This window comes from Cavia porcellus, unplaced genomic scaffold (genome assembly GCF_034190915.1).
Source record: "Cavia porcellus strain 051 isolate PalLab524CR breed Dunkin Hartley unplaced genomic scaffold, mCavPor4.1 scaffold_24, whole genome shotgun sequence".
Lineage (NCBI taxonomy): Eukaryota > Metazoa > Chordata > Mammalia > Rodentia > Caviidae > Cavia > Cavia porcellus.
Genome location: NW_026947507.1, coordinates 48,046,923 through 48,061,020, shown reverse-complemented (window position 1 = coordinate 48,061,020; position 14,098 = coordinate 48,046,923). Strand labels below are relative to the sequence as shown.

General features: G+C 50.5%; 1 protein-coding gene across 12 annotated transcripts in view; it reads left to right on the top strand.

The window, feature by feature from the left end:
• Positions 1–14,098, top strand: part of Dlgap2 (DLG associated protein 2) — a 531,604-nt gene that overhangs the window by 217,663 nt on the left and 299,843 nt on the right. For 2 of the 12 annotated variants that reach the window (XM_063235018.1, XM_063235012.1), the window contains exon 1: positions 1,312–1,749. The exons of 9 other annotated variants lie outside the window; for them this stretch is intronic. In XM_063235018.1, coding sequence (XP_063091088.1) covers positions 1,716–1,749 — 34 coding nt within the window. In that variant the 5' untranslated portion in view covers positions 1,312–1,715. Of the gene's footprint in view, positions 1–1,311; positions 1,750–14,098 lie in introns of those variants that run through there. One more of the 12 variants, XM_063235013.1, reaches the window with a different exon arrangement.

The window sequence follows — 14,098 nt, the reverse complement described above, 5'->3', positions numbered from 1 at the left end:
TCAGTCTCCTCTTGTAAGGATTCTGTCTTCCTAAATCAAGGACAAACTAATCAAGATCTTTAGTCAGTGTCTAAAGATCGTACTTCAGATAAGATCCCACTCTGGGATTTGGGGCTGTGTTTAGTCCACCCAGTGACAGTTCGACATCCCAGCTGAGGGCTAGGACCTATTGTGTGAGCTCATCAGGCAATGGCCAGCTGCCCTAGTGTCTCTGAGACCAAGCACAGGGTCATTCCTGGGAGTAGCTGATGAAGCAGATATAGGAAAACGAGATTTAGAGCCTTCAGGTATTTTGACCTTGAATAATAAATGTAGGTGCTTATGAATGTGTGTGGATTGGCTCATGGATACTGCTCTGACAGCAAGTTCACTACAGCAAGTGCACAGTTAGCATACTACACCTTCACAGCATACATCACTGGCCCACAAGATAGTCTCCAGTTACATGCTAGTCTAATTTAGTCTGAAAACCTGGCAACCTCATGCTCTTATCCACAGAGAAGCATCCCATGGACTTGGTACCTTTTCTATGTGCAGTCTCGGGTTGGCAGCATAGCTGAAGGGAGATCTGGGGAAAGCCAACACAAGAAAGATGGGCCTGAGCACCGCCTGCGCTCCCTGTACACATGGGCAGCTTCCCTGACCTTCCTCTTGCTCTTGGATTTCACCACCAGCTTTCTTTTCAGGCACAAGAGACTGCGGACCTGAAGAGAATAATGTGTGCATAAATCTCAGCTCATTGGCTGCATCTGTGCCTAAGGGAAGCTTCTCTGTCGCAAGTGAGGACCCTTGGCCACCCTGATTTGGGTGACACTGTCTTCACCCTCCCTCTTACATCTATCCCTCCAGCTGTGGCTCTGTGGAGTAATAACCAGTGGAGGCTGGAGGCGGAGCCTCAGATGCCAAGGATCACAAAAGACCCAGACCCTCATGGTGCAGAGTGCGTTCCCTGTTTCCAGCCTGACAGCATCCAGACAGGAGGCAGAGAGAAGTGCAGAGGCCAGCATGCTCCAGCCCCATCCTTCTCACGCCCTGCCGGAGCTGGAGCTGGCTACCAGCACACCTGCAGCTCAGGTGAGCAGAGGGCTCTCCAGTCCCCTGCAACTTCCCTGAGGATGACCACAGAAGCAGGAGCAGCCAGCCAGCAGGAGCCTCGGGGGGACAGCCTCTCCAGCACCCTTCCCACTCTTATGAAGCCCTGTGTCGTCAGTGTGGTGACGCGCCCTAGGAAGTTGCCCATGTATGGCTCCCCAAGCGAGTGATATCATCACAATCCGTGGCTCCTGTTTAAATGGGATCATTGGTGAAATGAGATTAGAGCCGTCCGTCTGAGGAGGCAGCAGACCGAGCACCTGCTCTCTAATTGATGTCCCGGGGGACAGCACCACACACTAATCACAGTGTCCGTCTCCATGGCTAATTCTGTTAGCAGCCGCATGCCTGCCTCTTCCGCTCCTTGCCAGGCGGCCCCCACATCCACATGCAGTCCACTCCAGATCCGTGTTTTCTATTATGCTTGAATATATGGGACATGCATCGCGGTCCTCCGCCCGCCACCCTGCTGCAGTGTGCTTGTTTTGCAGAGCTCTGTGGCAGCCTGGCTGGAGTCAGGGCTGACCAGAGAGGGGACACATGCTGGGTCCTTCCAGCTTCCCTCCAGTCCGAGTACGCAGCTCCTGTCTATGTGCTGAGAAGCCTCTGCTCCTTGCATTTGGATGCTGCCAGCAGTGCAGCTGCCACCAAGCCTTGGTAAGTCAAGGATGACTCATTTCTTACTTTTCGTCCCCAGGATGTGGGACCAAGCTGTGGCATCAGGTAGACACTGCAGAGCGTGTTAGCACTGGGCTGGTTAACCTGGGGCTGCTTGCTCTCGGTACTTTGCAGCATGGTTTTCCATTTGCCCCAACTCACAGCCCGAGGCTGCACTGCTTTGCAAGTCCAATACTCCTCTCCCCAGGGAAGGCAGCAGTGGCCTGGGGGATTAATGTTACTGCAATCAGAAAGCATCTTAATTGCCATGGAGGATTTGGGGACACAGCTCCTGCACGACAGTCTAGAAGTACAGCGATGTCATTCTGCGAAGACAAGTTGTCTCCAATTAACAATTCTCCTGATAATCACTGAATACCAGAGTGATCTGTATTGCAAGAACTCTCCTCTCTGGCTTTTGCTGTAGTATGGCGAGGACACAGCAGCTGGGCTGCTGCTTCAGAATTCCTTGTGGAATGAGTAGATTAGGAACCTGCAGTTATTAAACTCGTGCTTTTATGTGCAGGAGATAGAGGGGAGCTGCAGATGGCTTCCTTTGTGATTCCTGGTGCAGGGGGAACTGGTGCCTCTCACAGCTGCAGGAGGCAGGGGAAAGGAGATGCCGGGGTTGGGGTTGAGGAGCCTCCTGTGAGGCACTGCCTGCATTTGTCTTTCCGGCAGGCGGAAAGCTACTCTGAAGTAGAACAGAGGAGCTGGTGCTTAGTGCTGACCAAGCCACTCCCTTGGCTCTGGGAGGAGGCAGCATCTCCTGAGCCATGGGACTGTGTGTCCGTGGAGGGCATGGTGGGCCAAGGGTCTCCAAGGTGTCAGGCACCAGCTCACACCACAGGAGGGCTCAGCACAGGAGCCATGGAGCAGTGAGGGTGGGGTGCTTTGGTCCTCCTTCCTTTTGATTTTCGTGGCGCTGATATGGCTCATGGGGTTGCTCATTCTTCCTTGTGCAGGAACAAGCACCTCTTCAGCAGAATGGGAGGGTGGAAGGGTCCCGCCCCTTCCTGGTGAACTGAGCGTGCACTCGGCATTATGCTGGAAGGACTGAGCACGCCCAGATAGAAACCATCATTGGCTTCCCCTTCCAGGTGCTGTTTGATGGTTTCATTCATAATTTTGTCCCCAGAGCTCTGGTGTGTGGCCTGACAGAGGCTCCATGTTAAAAAAAAGAGTGTCCTGTGGCCTTGGATTTGCTCACTGTAGGACTTTGCCTCACTATGTGGGTCTCATTGGCATCTAGCAACAAGTATTTTCTTGCTGGATCATCTGTGGCTCAGGCCAGTCTGTCGGGAGCACTTGTATGTGTGACCAACTCACTCTAGGACAAGGGCAGATGCTAGCCTTTGGAAGCGTCTGCAGCCCAGACAGGGTTGTATTAGGAGGAGCTGCATGGATGAGAAGGTTCAGGTCATGGCCTGAGCAGATGTCTGCTGTAGGCGCAGACGACTCTGTGAAGTTAATGCCTGCTCTGGAAGAATCGAGGCAGTTACTCATTCTATGGTTGTGAGCACTGTCTTTTTTTTTTTTTTTTTTTTTTATAAATTACTTCAGCGTATTGGTCGTTAGGATGAAAGTGAATAACCAGAAAAGAAGTGGCGCACAGTGATCACATTCATTGGCAAGATGTATAGAGCTCCTGAGCAGTGGGGCCACAGCCCTTCCCCCAGCCCACCACCCTTCGTTGACGGTCCTGTGCAGTTGCCAAATGACTTACTCCTTTCCTCTCATGGTATCAGCCCAGCATTGGCAATGTCAGAACCACATGATCTGTGCTCTCTGAAACAATATCACTTTTCTTTGCATGCCACTTGGCTTCCCAAGCTTTCTCATTCAGTGAGTCTATGTGCTAGTGAGTGAAACGGAATTCGGTCCCTGCAGGCTGACCATGAGCTCTTGATACGTGGGGTGAATCTCTGGGTTAGGGTTGGGGTTAGGTTAGCTACTGGGTTTGGAAAGCCCATTCTCTGGGTTTTTCCTACTTCATGCATACACTCGTGAACTCAACACTGTCCTAGCCCTGGCCAGGCCTCAAGCAGAGAGGGTCCATGGCAGGGATAGGGACAGCTGGACGGGGGAGCTTGTGGGTGGCAGAGTGCTGTTGTTGAGGTATTGAGACCAAGCCCACACCTCACTTGTGTGTCCCCGCAGCATGTGTGGTGGGTGGCAGGGGCACTGGGGTCAGAGCCTCCACAGTTGTTCACCCCTGAGTGGCAGCCCTGCTAGGAATTTGATTACTAGGTCATTATTTCATTCCTGATTATTTCAGGAAAGAACTGGTAGTAAAGTGATAATTTTTCATATGACTAACATCGAGAAGGAAGGCACACATTTCTATTTAGAGAACAGAGGCAGTGGAACTTGCAGAACTACTTTCCTGTCCATGTGTGTGTAAAGTGCTGTGCTCGCTGGGAGCTGATATCGACAGCGGCGGCCTGGGCCGAGCGCTTTATTATGACTTTGTGGGATAGCTCTCTGACTAGCACAGATCAGGGTGGAAGGACAAATCTTCCTCACTGTGCTCATGTGGAGATGTCCATTTGCTGCTGCTGGGCTGGGTAGACCCCAGCTTCCAGGACAAAACAGGGCCAGCAGGGCAGCCTACAGGAAATCCTGATGGGTGCAACATAGGGGGTCATAGTCTGCTCTCATCATCCTTGGTCTCCAGCTCATGGCCTCAGGCAGGGTTTCCAGGCCTCTGTGTCCTGCCCTGGGCCAGCTGCAGGCCCTGCTTGGTGTGGGCCTTGTGAGAGATGTGTGTCTACCTCTGAGCCTTTGCTACTCTGGTCGGAACTCTCCAGCCATCTGTCATCCTCTTGTTCCCCTTGGTGCCACCGGGTCTAGGCCTAGGTCCTGTTCCCAGTGGACAGCTAAGCAGGCCCATAGCAGTAACCTGCGCCTTGCAGGAGACCTGCCATCCCTTCAGTCTGTTTTCCTGAGGTCCCGAGCCAGGATGCTCACAGCAGTAGAAGATGGGGTGATGAGAGGGGCTTTGGGAAGACCAGCCAGAGGGAGGAGGCAGGGTTGGGCCACTGCATCATTACTCAGCCACCAGAGAGTTTCCTGCCCATTTTGTAGGTGAGAAAATTGAGACTCATGGCCGAGTGACAGAAAATTTTTGCTTTTTGAAAGACTTGGTAGAGCAACTTTCATCAATAGAAACACTGAGCAGAAGAACCAGCGGGTTCCCCGGCTCTGCAGTTACCTGCACTCTGCCTGTCTCAGAGGGACTCTCCGCTACTGACCATGATGCCCAGACATGTTAGTGCCCGCATGTCCAGCTTACATAGGCCACTACAGTGTGGTCTAGACAGATGTTTGGAGATGGCAGGGCACCATCGTGGGCTTACACAGAGTTTCACTGCCCTCAAATTCTTTGGTGCTCCATCCGTCTCCTAACTCCTGTGACTGCTAACCTCTTACTGCACTGCGGCGTTGCTTTTGGAGTCATGGTAGCCTCTTCTCCTTTGCTTCTGGAACCTCCTGATACACGCAGAGTTTGCTCTGTGTCTTTCATGGTGCTACAGTGTGTCCATGTGCATGTCACATGTGCATGTCACACCTTGAGTGCTGTGTCACTCGCCTGCTGAGGGCAGCTTGGCTGCTTCCTGCTCCAGGTGTTGGTGAACCCATCTGCCCATGAGTTTTTGTGTGGATGTAAGTTTCCAGCTCACTTGGTAAATGCAATGAGCACATGTGGTGTCCTCAAATGACACTGGCTTCTCAGGACTTGCTGGACTTGCCGGAGGTCTTCCAAGGCAACTCCTTCATCTGCCGCTCCCCACAACAGTGAACAGGGGTCCCCATCTGTATTCAGGTGTGATGTTTGGGATGCAGCCATGCCAGCGGTGTGCATGAGGTCTTGTCTGTGTCACTGACCTGCAGGGTTTCTGCCTTTGGGTCTGGTGCTCACTTCCTCCTCCTAGAGGCAAGATGGCCATGCAGGGTAGTGGTGGAGGAAAGTCGGGCAGGGGCTGGATGGGCTGTGAGCCCTGGGTGCTGGCCGTGCCCCTGCTGTCTTCCCAACTTCCCTACTCTGTGCTTCTTTAATGGCAGTGCTCCCAGAATGTGGATTTTGCCAGGGAGGTATGGCTCTGGAGCCAGCGCTGGGATGGGATGGGCTCTGCTCCCACCACTCGATACCTTTGCTGATCCAGACCTTGAAGGACTCCCAAGGGTATGCCGGATGGAAATAAAGTTCTGGTCTCAAAAACAAATGTAAGAAACACCCCACTGGTGGATGATGGATGGCCTGCCTGGTGCTGTGGACACACACATTTGTTGGAGCTGCTGTGATGACAGCATTTTCAGTGCTGGAAGAATGATGCAGGATACACACATTTCTGGAGGCGTGCTCAGGCCCCAGGTCCCCTGACCAAGGCTGTCCTCCTCACAGGTGTGGAGCCAGAGCAAGAAGGGGCCAGACCTGGATGCTGGCACTGCTGCAGGGAGCAGGAGGCAAGGATCTTGCACACAGGCTGCCCTCTAGCCATAAGGTCAACCAGGATGTTTGTGGAGTCATGTAAAATAAGCAAAGTGATCCAGGGACCTGAGTTTTTATTATTTGCATTTGTTAGTTTCTGAGGTGAATGGTGGAATCTTAATACTTGAGGGAGTCTAAGCCAAGCCACACTCTCCACAAGAGATGCTTTTAAGAAGCATTTTCCATGTATAGAGAAGACAGTGGGAGGAGTTATCTTTTAAAACTTTCCCCCTCCACCTGGATTGGAAAGAATCGATGGATTGGGCCTGAATGAAGGCCCACACTGACATATCCATGCAGGGAGGCCATGGGCAATGGCTGCTCTGACCTGCACTCAGCCCTCACACCTGGCCCAGACCTGCAACTTTGCCCCACATCCCCACCCTGGTGCAGCAGCAGATGTTGGGGAGGACACTTTGAGGTCCACCTGGACATCTCAGCCAACAGCCTGGGGCATATGAGAGTCACCATGGACCCAGGCTCTAGCTGCCATCCAGTATCACTGCTGTGTGGGTGTGGACACTACTACCCTCTTCCAGAGCTGGATCCAGAAGCGCCCTCTTGGGTGCCGCCTGTGGAATCCCACGGATGTGTGGCTCCCTCTGGGCTCTTGACCTTCAAGGGTGGTTCTATAGGATGCCCTCCTCTTGCAGCAAGGCACCTGTCCACTGCCCCTGATCACTGTGCATTGTGAGGGAGGTGCCGCTGCACCAGGCGGGCCCTGGCTCCCACTTGGGAGGCACACTGCTTGATGAGGACAGGGCAGTGCAGCTTCTTTGGGTCACAGTCTTCCCAAGTCACACTGTCCACTTCCTGTGCTCTGTGGATTCATGGGCATGCATAGTAGATTTATCTTCCTATCATGTGTGTATGTGTGCATGTGGACTTAAAACATACGCAGGTTTGATTGTGTGTGAGTGAGTGAGTGTGTGTGTGTGTGTGTGTGTGTGTGTATCTCAGTAAAGGGAAGATCCTTAATCACTTAGCCATTTGGCCAAAGCAGGAGCTCTTTGCAGAATGACATACCTTTCTGGATGCCCCCAGAGCCAAGCTGGGGGCTTTGTACCTGAGTTTAAGGAAGTTTCAGGAGTCTGGATGGGTGCTTTTCATGTGACCCTCATCAGTGAACCAGTTACTGGTCAGTCAGTGCCACCTGAGCATTGAGCATTGGGTGCCTGAAGCCACCCCAAGCAGGAACCCCACATTCCTAAGACTGCCACCTGCCATCCCAGCCAGCCAAGCTGAGTCACAGTGCCAGCCTGTCACTACACACTGCAGTTACAAGAGCCTCTGCAGTCCCAGGCCATGCAGGACAGGAACAAGTCCTGTCTTCCTCTTCTTCCTTTAGCTTCCACTCCCCACTGTTCTGTTGGGGAAAAGCACAAAGCTTCTTTCTCATTCATTTTCATCTGTATGGTTTATAAATGTCCATCTGTCACTGTCTGCAATTCTTCTGAAATTTAGGCAGTGTGGGTGATTACAATGTTGATGTAGTGTCCTGGAATGTAAGAACGGCCCGAGAACTTGGGTGTCAGAGTCCACATTGATGCCGGGAACCAGTGAGGATGCGCAGTTCACACTGCTCCCAGAGCATCAGTGTCCACTAGAGCGGTGCAGCCTGAGCAGCCTTGGGATTCTTACTGGGAATGTCACGGATGTTCATCTCATGGCCCAGGCAGTTTCTGTGTAGCTGCAGCTTCTGATATGGGCACATACAAGGCAGTGGTGGATGCAGAGAGCCTGTGAGTGGAGATGCTGACTCTTAATGTGAGTTCAGCATGCAGAACCGACACACACAAGCCACACATATCCTGTGCCTCTGCAGAGGCCCTGTTTGTGCCCTGGGACTTAGCTCTGGGCTCCATTCCCAGGAGAGGGTGGCCTGGGTGTGGCATCTGTGCGGTGGTGGTAGAAAGGGTCCCTGGGGGGCATTTCCCCTTGTGAGGGCTCCGCTCAAACGCTGGCTACCCAGGTGCAGCTGCTACCCTCTGCATCTTCTCTCCCGCGGATATAGGTGTTCTCCGCTGGGCACTGGCTGAGGCCAGCAAAGTGGGAGTGAGTTCTAACTCTTGCATGTGTTCTGTCTTTGGATAGACTGGACTGCGTGGTACTGTCCTGAGGGCTTACAATGACAGACAGGCTGTGTGGCATCACATCCTGTTCAGCTGTTCAGGTCATGTTGTAGTTGCCTGTAGACCACCTGTCTGAATCATAGGAGTAAAGGGGCCCTTTTCCATAGGGAGTGGGGACAGAGCCTGTCCTGGGGTGCAGAGGGCCCCCAGCTACCACAGCTGCCTGGCTTCTGGTCATCCCCTCTCCACTGGAGTCAGCCAGACTGCTTCTGAGGTATTGTCACTGGGGAGCTGGGAGCCAGCAATGGACAATATGTCTGACAGTGTCCCACAAGAGGTAATGAGAATTCCTAGTGACACTGTGGGCATGGTGATGTCATAGCAGAGGTGTCACCCATGTGAATAGTGATGCTGATGTGAGCAAACTTTCCACACTCTGTGCAACGATGATGCTGTGCAGCAGCAGCTTCTGACTTCTGTGTGCCTGGGGTGCATTTGCCTGGAGTAGCGTTTCTCAGAGACAACCTTGTTGCTATGTGCCTTTGGCTAGTGGGTGACTTCCTACAAATGGAGTTGAGGGTGGACTTTGAGGAAAGGTGGATGAAAGCAGCAGTGTATACTGCAGAAGCCAGACTGGGCTGCCTTGCCATGCTGAGCACCATCTCCCTGCCTGCTCCCTCTCCTTGTGTGGTCAGCCTCCTTGTGTGTGAGCAGGTGACAACATGCAGCAGCTGGGAGTGGGGCTCAGCAGGCAATAGACTCTAAAGCAGAGAAAGAACAGTATAGCTGTGAATGTGGGCAGAGTTGGGGATGTGATGTCTGCCTGCTGGGCCCAAAGTGGCCCTGGAGACTGTAAGGCACTGCCGTAGCTGGGCACAGACTGGCCCGGCTGGATTGTTCTCTAGCCTTTCCTGGGAGGGGTGAGACTGCCTCTGTCCTTGCAGCGCACTGTGGATCTGGGGCAGGACTAGGAGTCCTTCCTCCTGATCTGCCTGAGGCAGTGGTGCTGGATGACCAGATGTACACCCTCGAAAGCAGTGGTGGCAAACCTTTTCAGTGATAACAAGCAGCCCACCAGCCCACCGCAGCACAAGCCATAGGTTCACCACCACAGCTTTCGGGCCTCTCACACTTGTCTGTATTCTCACAGTGGTGCAGGCTATAAGGCCAAGACCACAGGCAGTGGCCAGTTCCCTTGGGGCCCAGGGACACCAATGGGTCTTGGCTACTTGGTTGGCTCCCCGCAAGCTCAGCCTGCACCTTCATGTGCCTGCTCTGGTAGAACCTGCTCCTGACCCATTCCAGTGAGGATGCACTGGTATGCTGGGTTGGACCCTCTTTCCCACCAGGGACCTAAGAAATTATGTGTGGCCTTGCAGGAACCAATTTTGAAACACAACACAGACTGAGGTCCCAGCAAAGCCTGGAGATGTGAATCTGGGGGATGTGAGTCCACCTACCTGGTTTCTGACCTCTTGCTCTCCAGTGCATGGCCCTGGGACAGTCTGATAAGAGTGTGTTTTGTCCTGCAGGAATCTTCAGATGCCCTGCAAGGTGGCTGCGCCCTTCAGAGTCACTGAGTGACCCCTGTTGCCCAGTGTCCTCACTGGCCCCCATCTGGCTGCGACTGATCTCACAGCTATGCAACAGTTTCTTCTTGTTCCATTTTGTTGGTGACTCAAATTGCAGAGTGTTCTTTCCTATGCTTACGTGCTACCTGAGTTCTTCCCTGAGGTTCAGAACTTTGGCATATTTTAAAATTGAATTTTCTCTTTCTATTGAGTTTGAAGAGGTTTTTGTGTATTTTTGATACCAGTTATTTACCAAGTTTGTGTTTTGCAAATAACATCTTTGTGACTTCACTTTTAATTCTGTTAGCAGTTTTTTTCATGTATGTGTATGGTTTGTGTGTGTGTACATGCACGTGTGCAGCATGTCTTTTAAAGCAGTGATGCCCTAATTTCTTGTTTTGTTGAAATTTTTTTCAAAAATTACAATCAAATGAGCAGCGTCTATCAATCACTCTCCGAGAAACAGATGGTTTGCTGAGTGCTGGCGCAGCTTCGGGCACTGCCCTATGCTGCTGCTCCTGATTGTCCTCATGGATGGACGCCCAACAGTAGAGAAGTTGCATGGGCCATGTGTTTGTCTCTGGGTCATTTACAGAGTATGGAACCATGCTTAGGAGCTGCCAAGGGAACAGCAGGTGCAGAGAATGACAGTGGGACTTGGGAATTGAATGAGGTCGCACTTAGGTGGGGAAAGTCAGGAATATAATCAGTAGCAGCAAAAGGCAAATACATAAGAAAGAGGAGACACAACAGAGTGAACAGGACAAGCCAGTTTGATGCTGGTCTAGGCATGAGAGAGGACTTCTCAAAGGAGGACTTTAGAGTGAACTTGAGGTCCAATTAGACTCTGCATCAGGAGAAGGCATTTCATGGTAGAAGGCGGTAATGGCATAGGGCACCCACTGCCACATGGCATTGTGGCAGTCTGACAAATGCTTTGACATCAACTCTTTTGTGGACCAGAGGCCTGGTGGTGGCTGTGATTCTACAGATGAAGGGAGAGCAGAGTGGTGTAGGGTGCAGGGAGCTGGGAGGAGCTGCTGGCCAGGGTGCCTGTGGGCTGTTGCTGTGTGGCTGAGGTGTGTTCCTTTGGAGGTGTGGATCCCTACAGAGCTGTCTTCCGTGGTAGGCCCAGTGTGTGACAGGCACAGAGCACCTGGGCCTCTGTCCTCAGTGCTGCTGTCTCCACCTTCTCCTCTGGCTTCTTTCTGCCTTCACATGCTGAGTACCTACTTTCCCTGTAAGACTCTCATAAAAGACAGGTTTCACGAAGGTGCACTAGTGGCACTTGAAGGTGCACTAGTGGGCTTAGAGAACAGTAGATATTGGAGAACCAGAGTTCTTGTGTGGTCTTATACATTAAATGAATCAGGCAGAGCAAGGGCCTCTTTGCAGAGCCATCTTACATGCTGACCACATAGGGCAGGGGAAGAGCTGTCCACTGAGCTGTCCTGGGCCAGAGAAAGGGCTTGTCCACTGAGCTGTATGGGTGCTGACTGTGTGGGCCAGGGGAAGGGCTGTCCGCTGAGCTCTGCCAGGTGCTGACCATGTGGGCCAGGGGAAAGGCTGACCACTGAGCTCTGCCAGGTGCTGACCATGTGGGCCAGGGGAAGGGCTGTCTGCTGAACTGTCTGGGTGCTGACTGTATGGACCAGAGGAAGGGCTGTTCTCTGAACTTATAAGTGCTAACTAGGTAGTAGCTACTCAGAAAAGACTTTGGTTGTGTTTCTTAGCTCGTGATGCACCCAGATCTAATGTCTTCCCCAGTTCCAGGTATGAATTATGAGCAGTAACATATTTCAATTAAAAAATGTCTCTATGTGGCAAATTTATACTAGGTCAAGTCCATTTATGTGGCAACCTGAGGAGTTGTCCAGTTTTTTTTAATGGAAATTTATTTCACTGAGTAGTGCTCTGAAAGAATACTATCTTCTCTGAAATGATAAATACCTAGAACTTCACTATTTTTGAAAATGAGGAGGCTATCAATCACTTGATAATGTAACATTTTGAAGTTACATGTATGTTACTTCATCAGCATACACAGGAATTAGGTTTGTGCATTAGAACTTAGAGTGAGGATTTATTCAAGTGACAATTTTAAGCACTTTAATTAAATTTATTTCAATGTGTTGTTCTACTGTTGTCTGTAATTGAGACAATGGGTGTGAATGCGCTACCCTCCTAATGCCTGCTGGAGCCTGTGGTCACCAGCACTGTATAGCCCGGAAAGAGCTCACCGCTGTGGGGCCAAGGGCAATGCTGTGTGCTCTCCTGAGGCTTTGCAAGACCTGCTTGGGTGGACCTGACAGACACTTGTTCTCAGCCATTGTTCTTCATGTAGGCGAATTTCTGATTCATAATGAGTTAAGTATTTTAAGAGAAAACTTTCAGTGTGCTTCCTCTCTTATGGGGCCATTCTGTGAATGGTTTTTTTGCATTTCCTATCATGGCACCTACTATACCTGGAACTTTGTAAAACTGAAAAACACTGCATGTTCTTAACATGACACCATTCACAGTGCCAAAGAGAGCAAGCATCGGAGAAGCGCTCTCTGGTCTCTGTGCAGTGAGTGGGTAACAAAGGTACTATGATGTCACTTAATCCTAATCACGATGGCAGGAGGAGCTAATCACAGAGGAAACCAAAGACAGGAAGGTAATGGAAGTTCCATCCTGTCTTGAAGCCACAGAGTCTAGTATTGCTGACACTGGGCAGGTCACATGAACATCGGCTTGCATCCAAAGCACAGCCTTTGGGGCCAAGCTCAAGGTGTGGGTTGAAAACCATACACAAGGTGTGTTGTACTCATAATCCAAAATAATTTTTTTAGGTCTTTGGCAAAAATTGTTTGAAAACTTTTCTCACTGGCCTGCTTCCACATTTCTATACTTTATTCCTAAGAATTGCTTTTAGGGGAGTGTTAATGGAGTCTGGATCGGGCAGAGAGAGGCAGCAGGTCAGAGACACCCATGGAGAGAAGTCCATGAGTCCGCATGTGGCAGGCTGGCCAGGGCACAGCGGTGGTATCTCACCAAGGCCACATTCCTTCTTGGAAAGGTGTCAGCTGTGCTGGAGCTCAGCAGAAGCAGAAGGCTTGATGCAGGTTCTCAGCGGTGATTGATTTGATATGGGAAAGTGGAATTTAAGATGGGCAGGTTCTGAAACCAATTAACATGATGTGGGGGTAGACTATAGTATTAATTACTGGTCTTACTCATTGATAGAAAACATTTTATAGAACTTTTTATTAAACAGAATTTTTGATGGGATTGTAATAAGTTGGGCTGAAATGTTACTACCTAGGTCAGCATTTATTAAGAAGCAAGAAGGTCCACACTGACCATGCTCATTACTCTGCTGAGGCTGAATTGAGTTTAAATCACCCAGGCCTTTAGAAGACATGGCCAGTCAGGTAGCTCTCCAAGAGAGAGAGGAAAGCATCTTTTCTTAAAGTCATTTCTGGAAAAGACTATATTAACTCTGAAAGACATTTTCACATAGAATCTCTCACAAGGACAGTGTGTGACAGTGATGGCCTCCTGGCACAGAGGACAATCTTCCCGTAGCCGGGCCTTACTGACTGAAGTCAGAGGCGCACTGTCTCTGTTCAGTGATGATCCTTTGTCAATACTGAGCCCAGCCCCTGGGAATGTAGAGAAAGCAGTCACCATGTTTTAATTCTTTGCTTGGTTTTAGGGAATACCAGATGCCATGAGACACTCTAGTCCTTGTACTTACTCATTTACATTTGTTTCTCTGCAATACTGTGGATTGAATCCAGAGTTTTCTTACTGAGCTACATTCCTTTTTTTGTATTTTGAGACAGAGTCTCTCTAAGTCACCAAGTTTCTCAAGCTGAGTTCAAACTAGGAATCCTCCAGCTTCAGCCTTCCAGAGTACTAGGATTATAATTTTTATGCAGTGTTGACTTTCTGAACTAGATTTGTACTTTGAGAATTTTGAATGGAGCAGCTATACCCCTAAAGTATATGCATAGGAGTATGAGTGTTTTAGGTATGAGTGTAGCAACGACCTTTCCTTCCTAACTATACTGACAACATGAATTGTTAAGAATCAGATGTCAGTGGTTGGCCAAGTGAGGACAGGTAATGGCACACTGTTCTCAAATAGATTGCTAATGAGTGACCAAAGGACCTTACTTTGTGTGCAAGACCGTTATACAATTCAGCAATTATACGAGTTCAAAAAG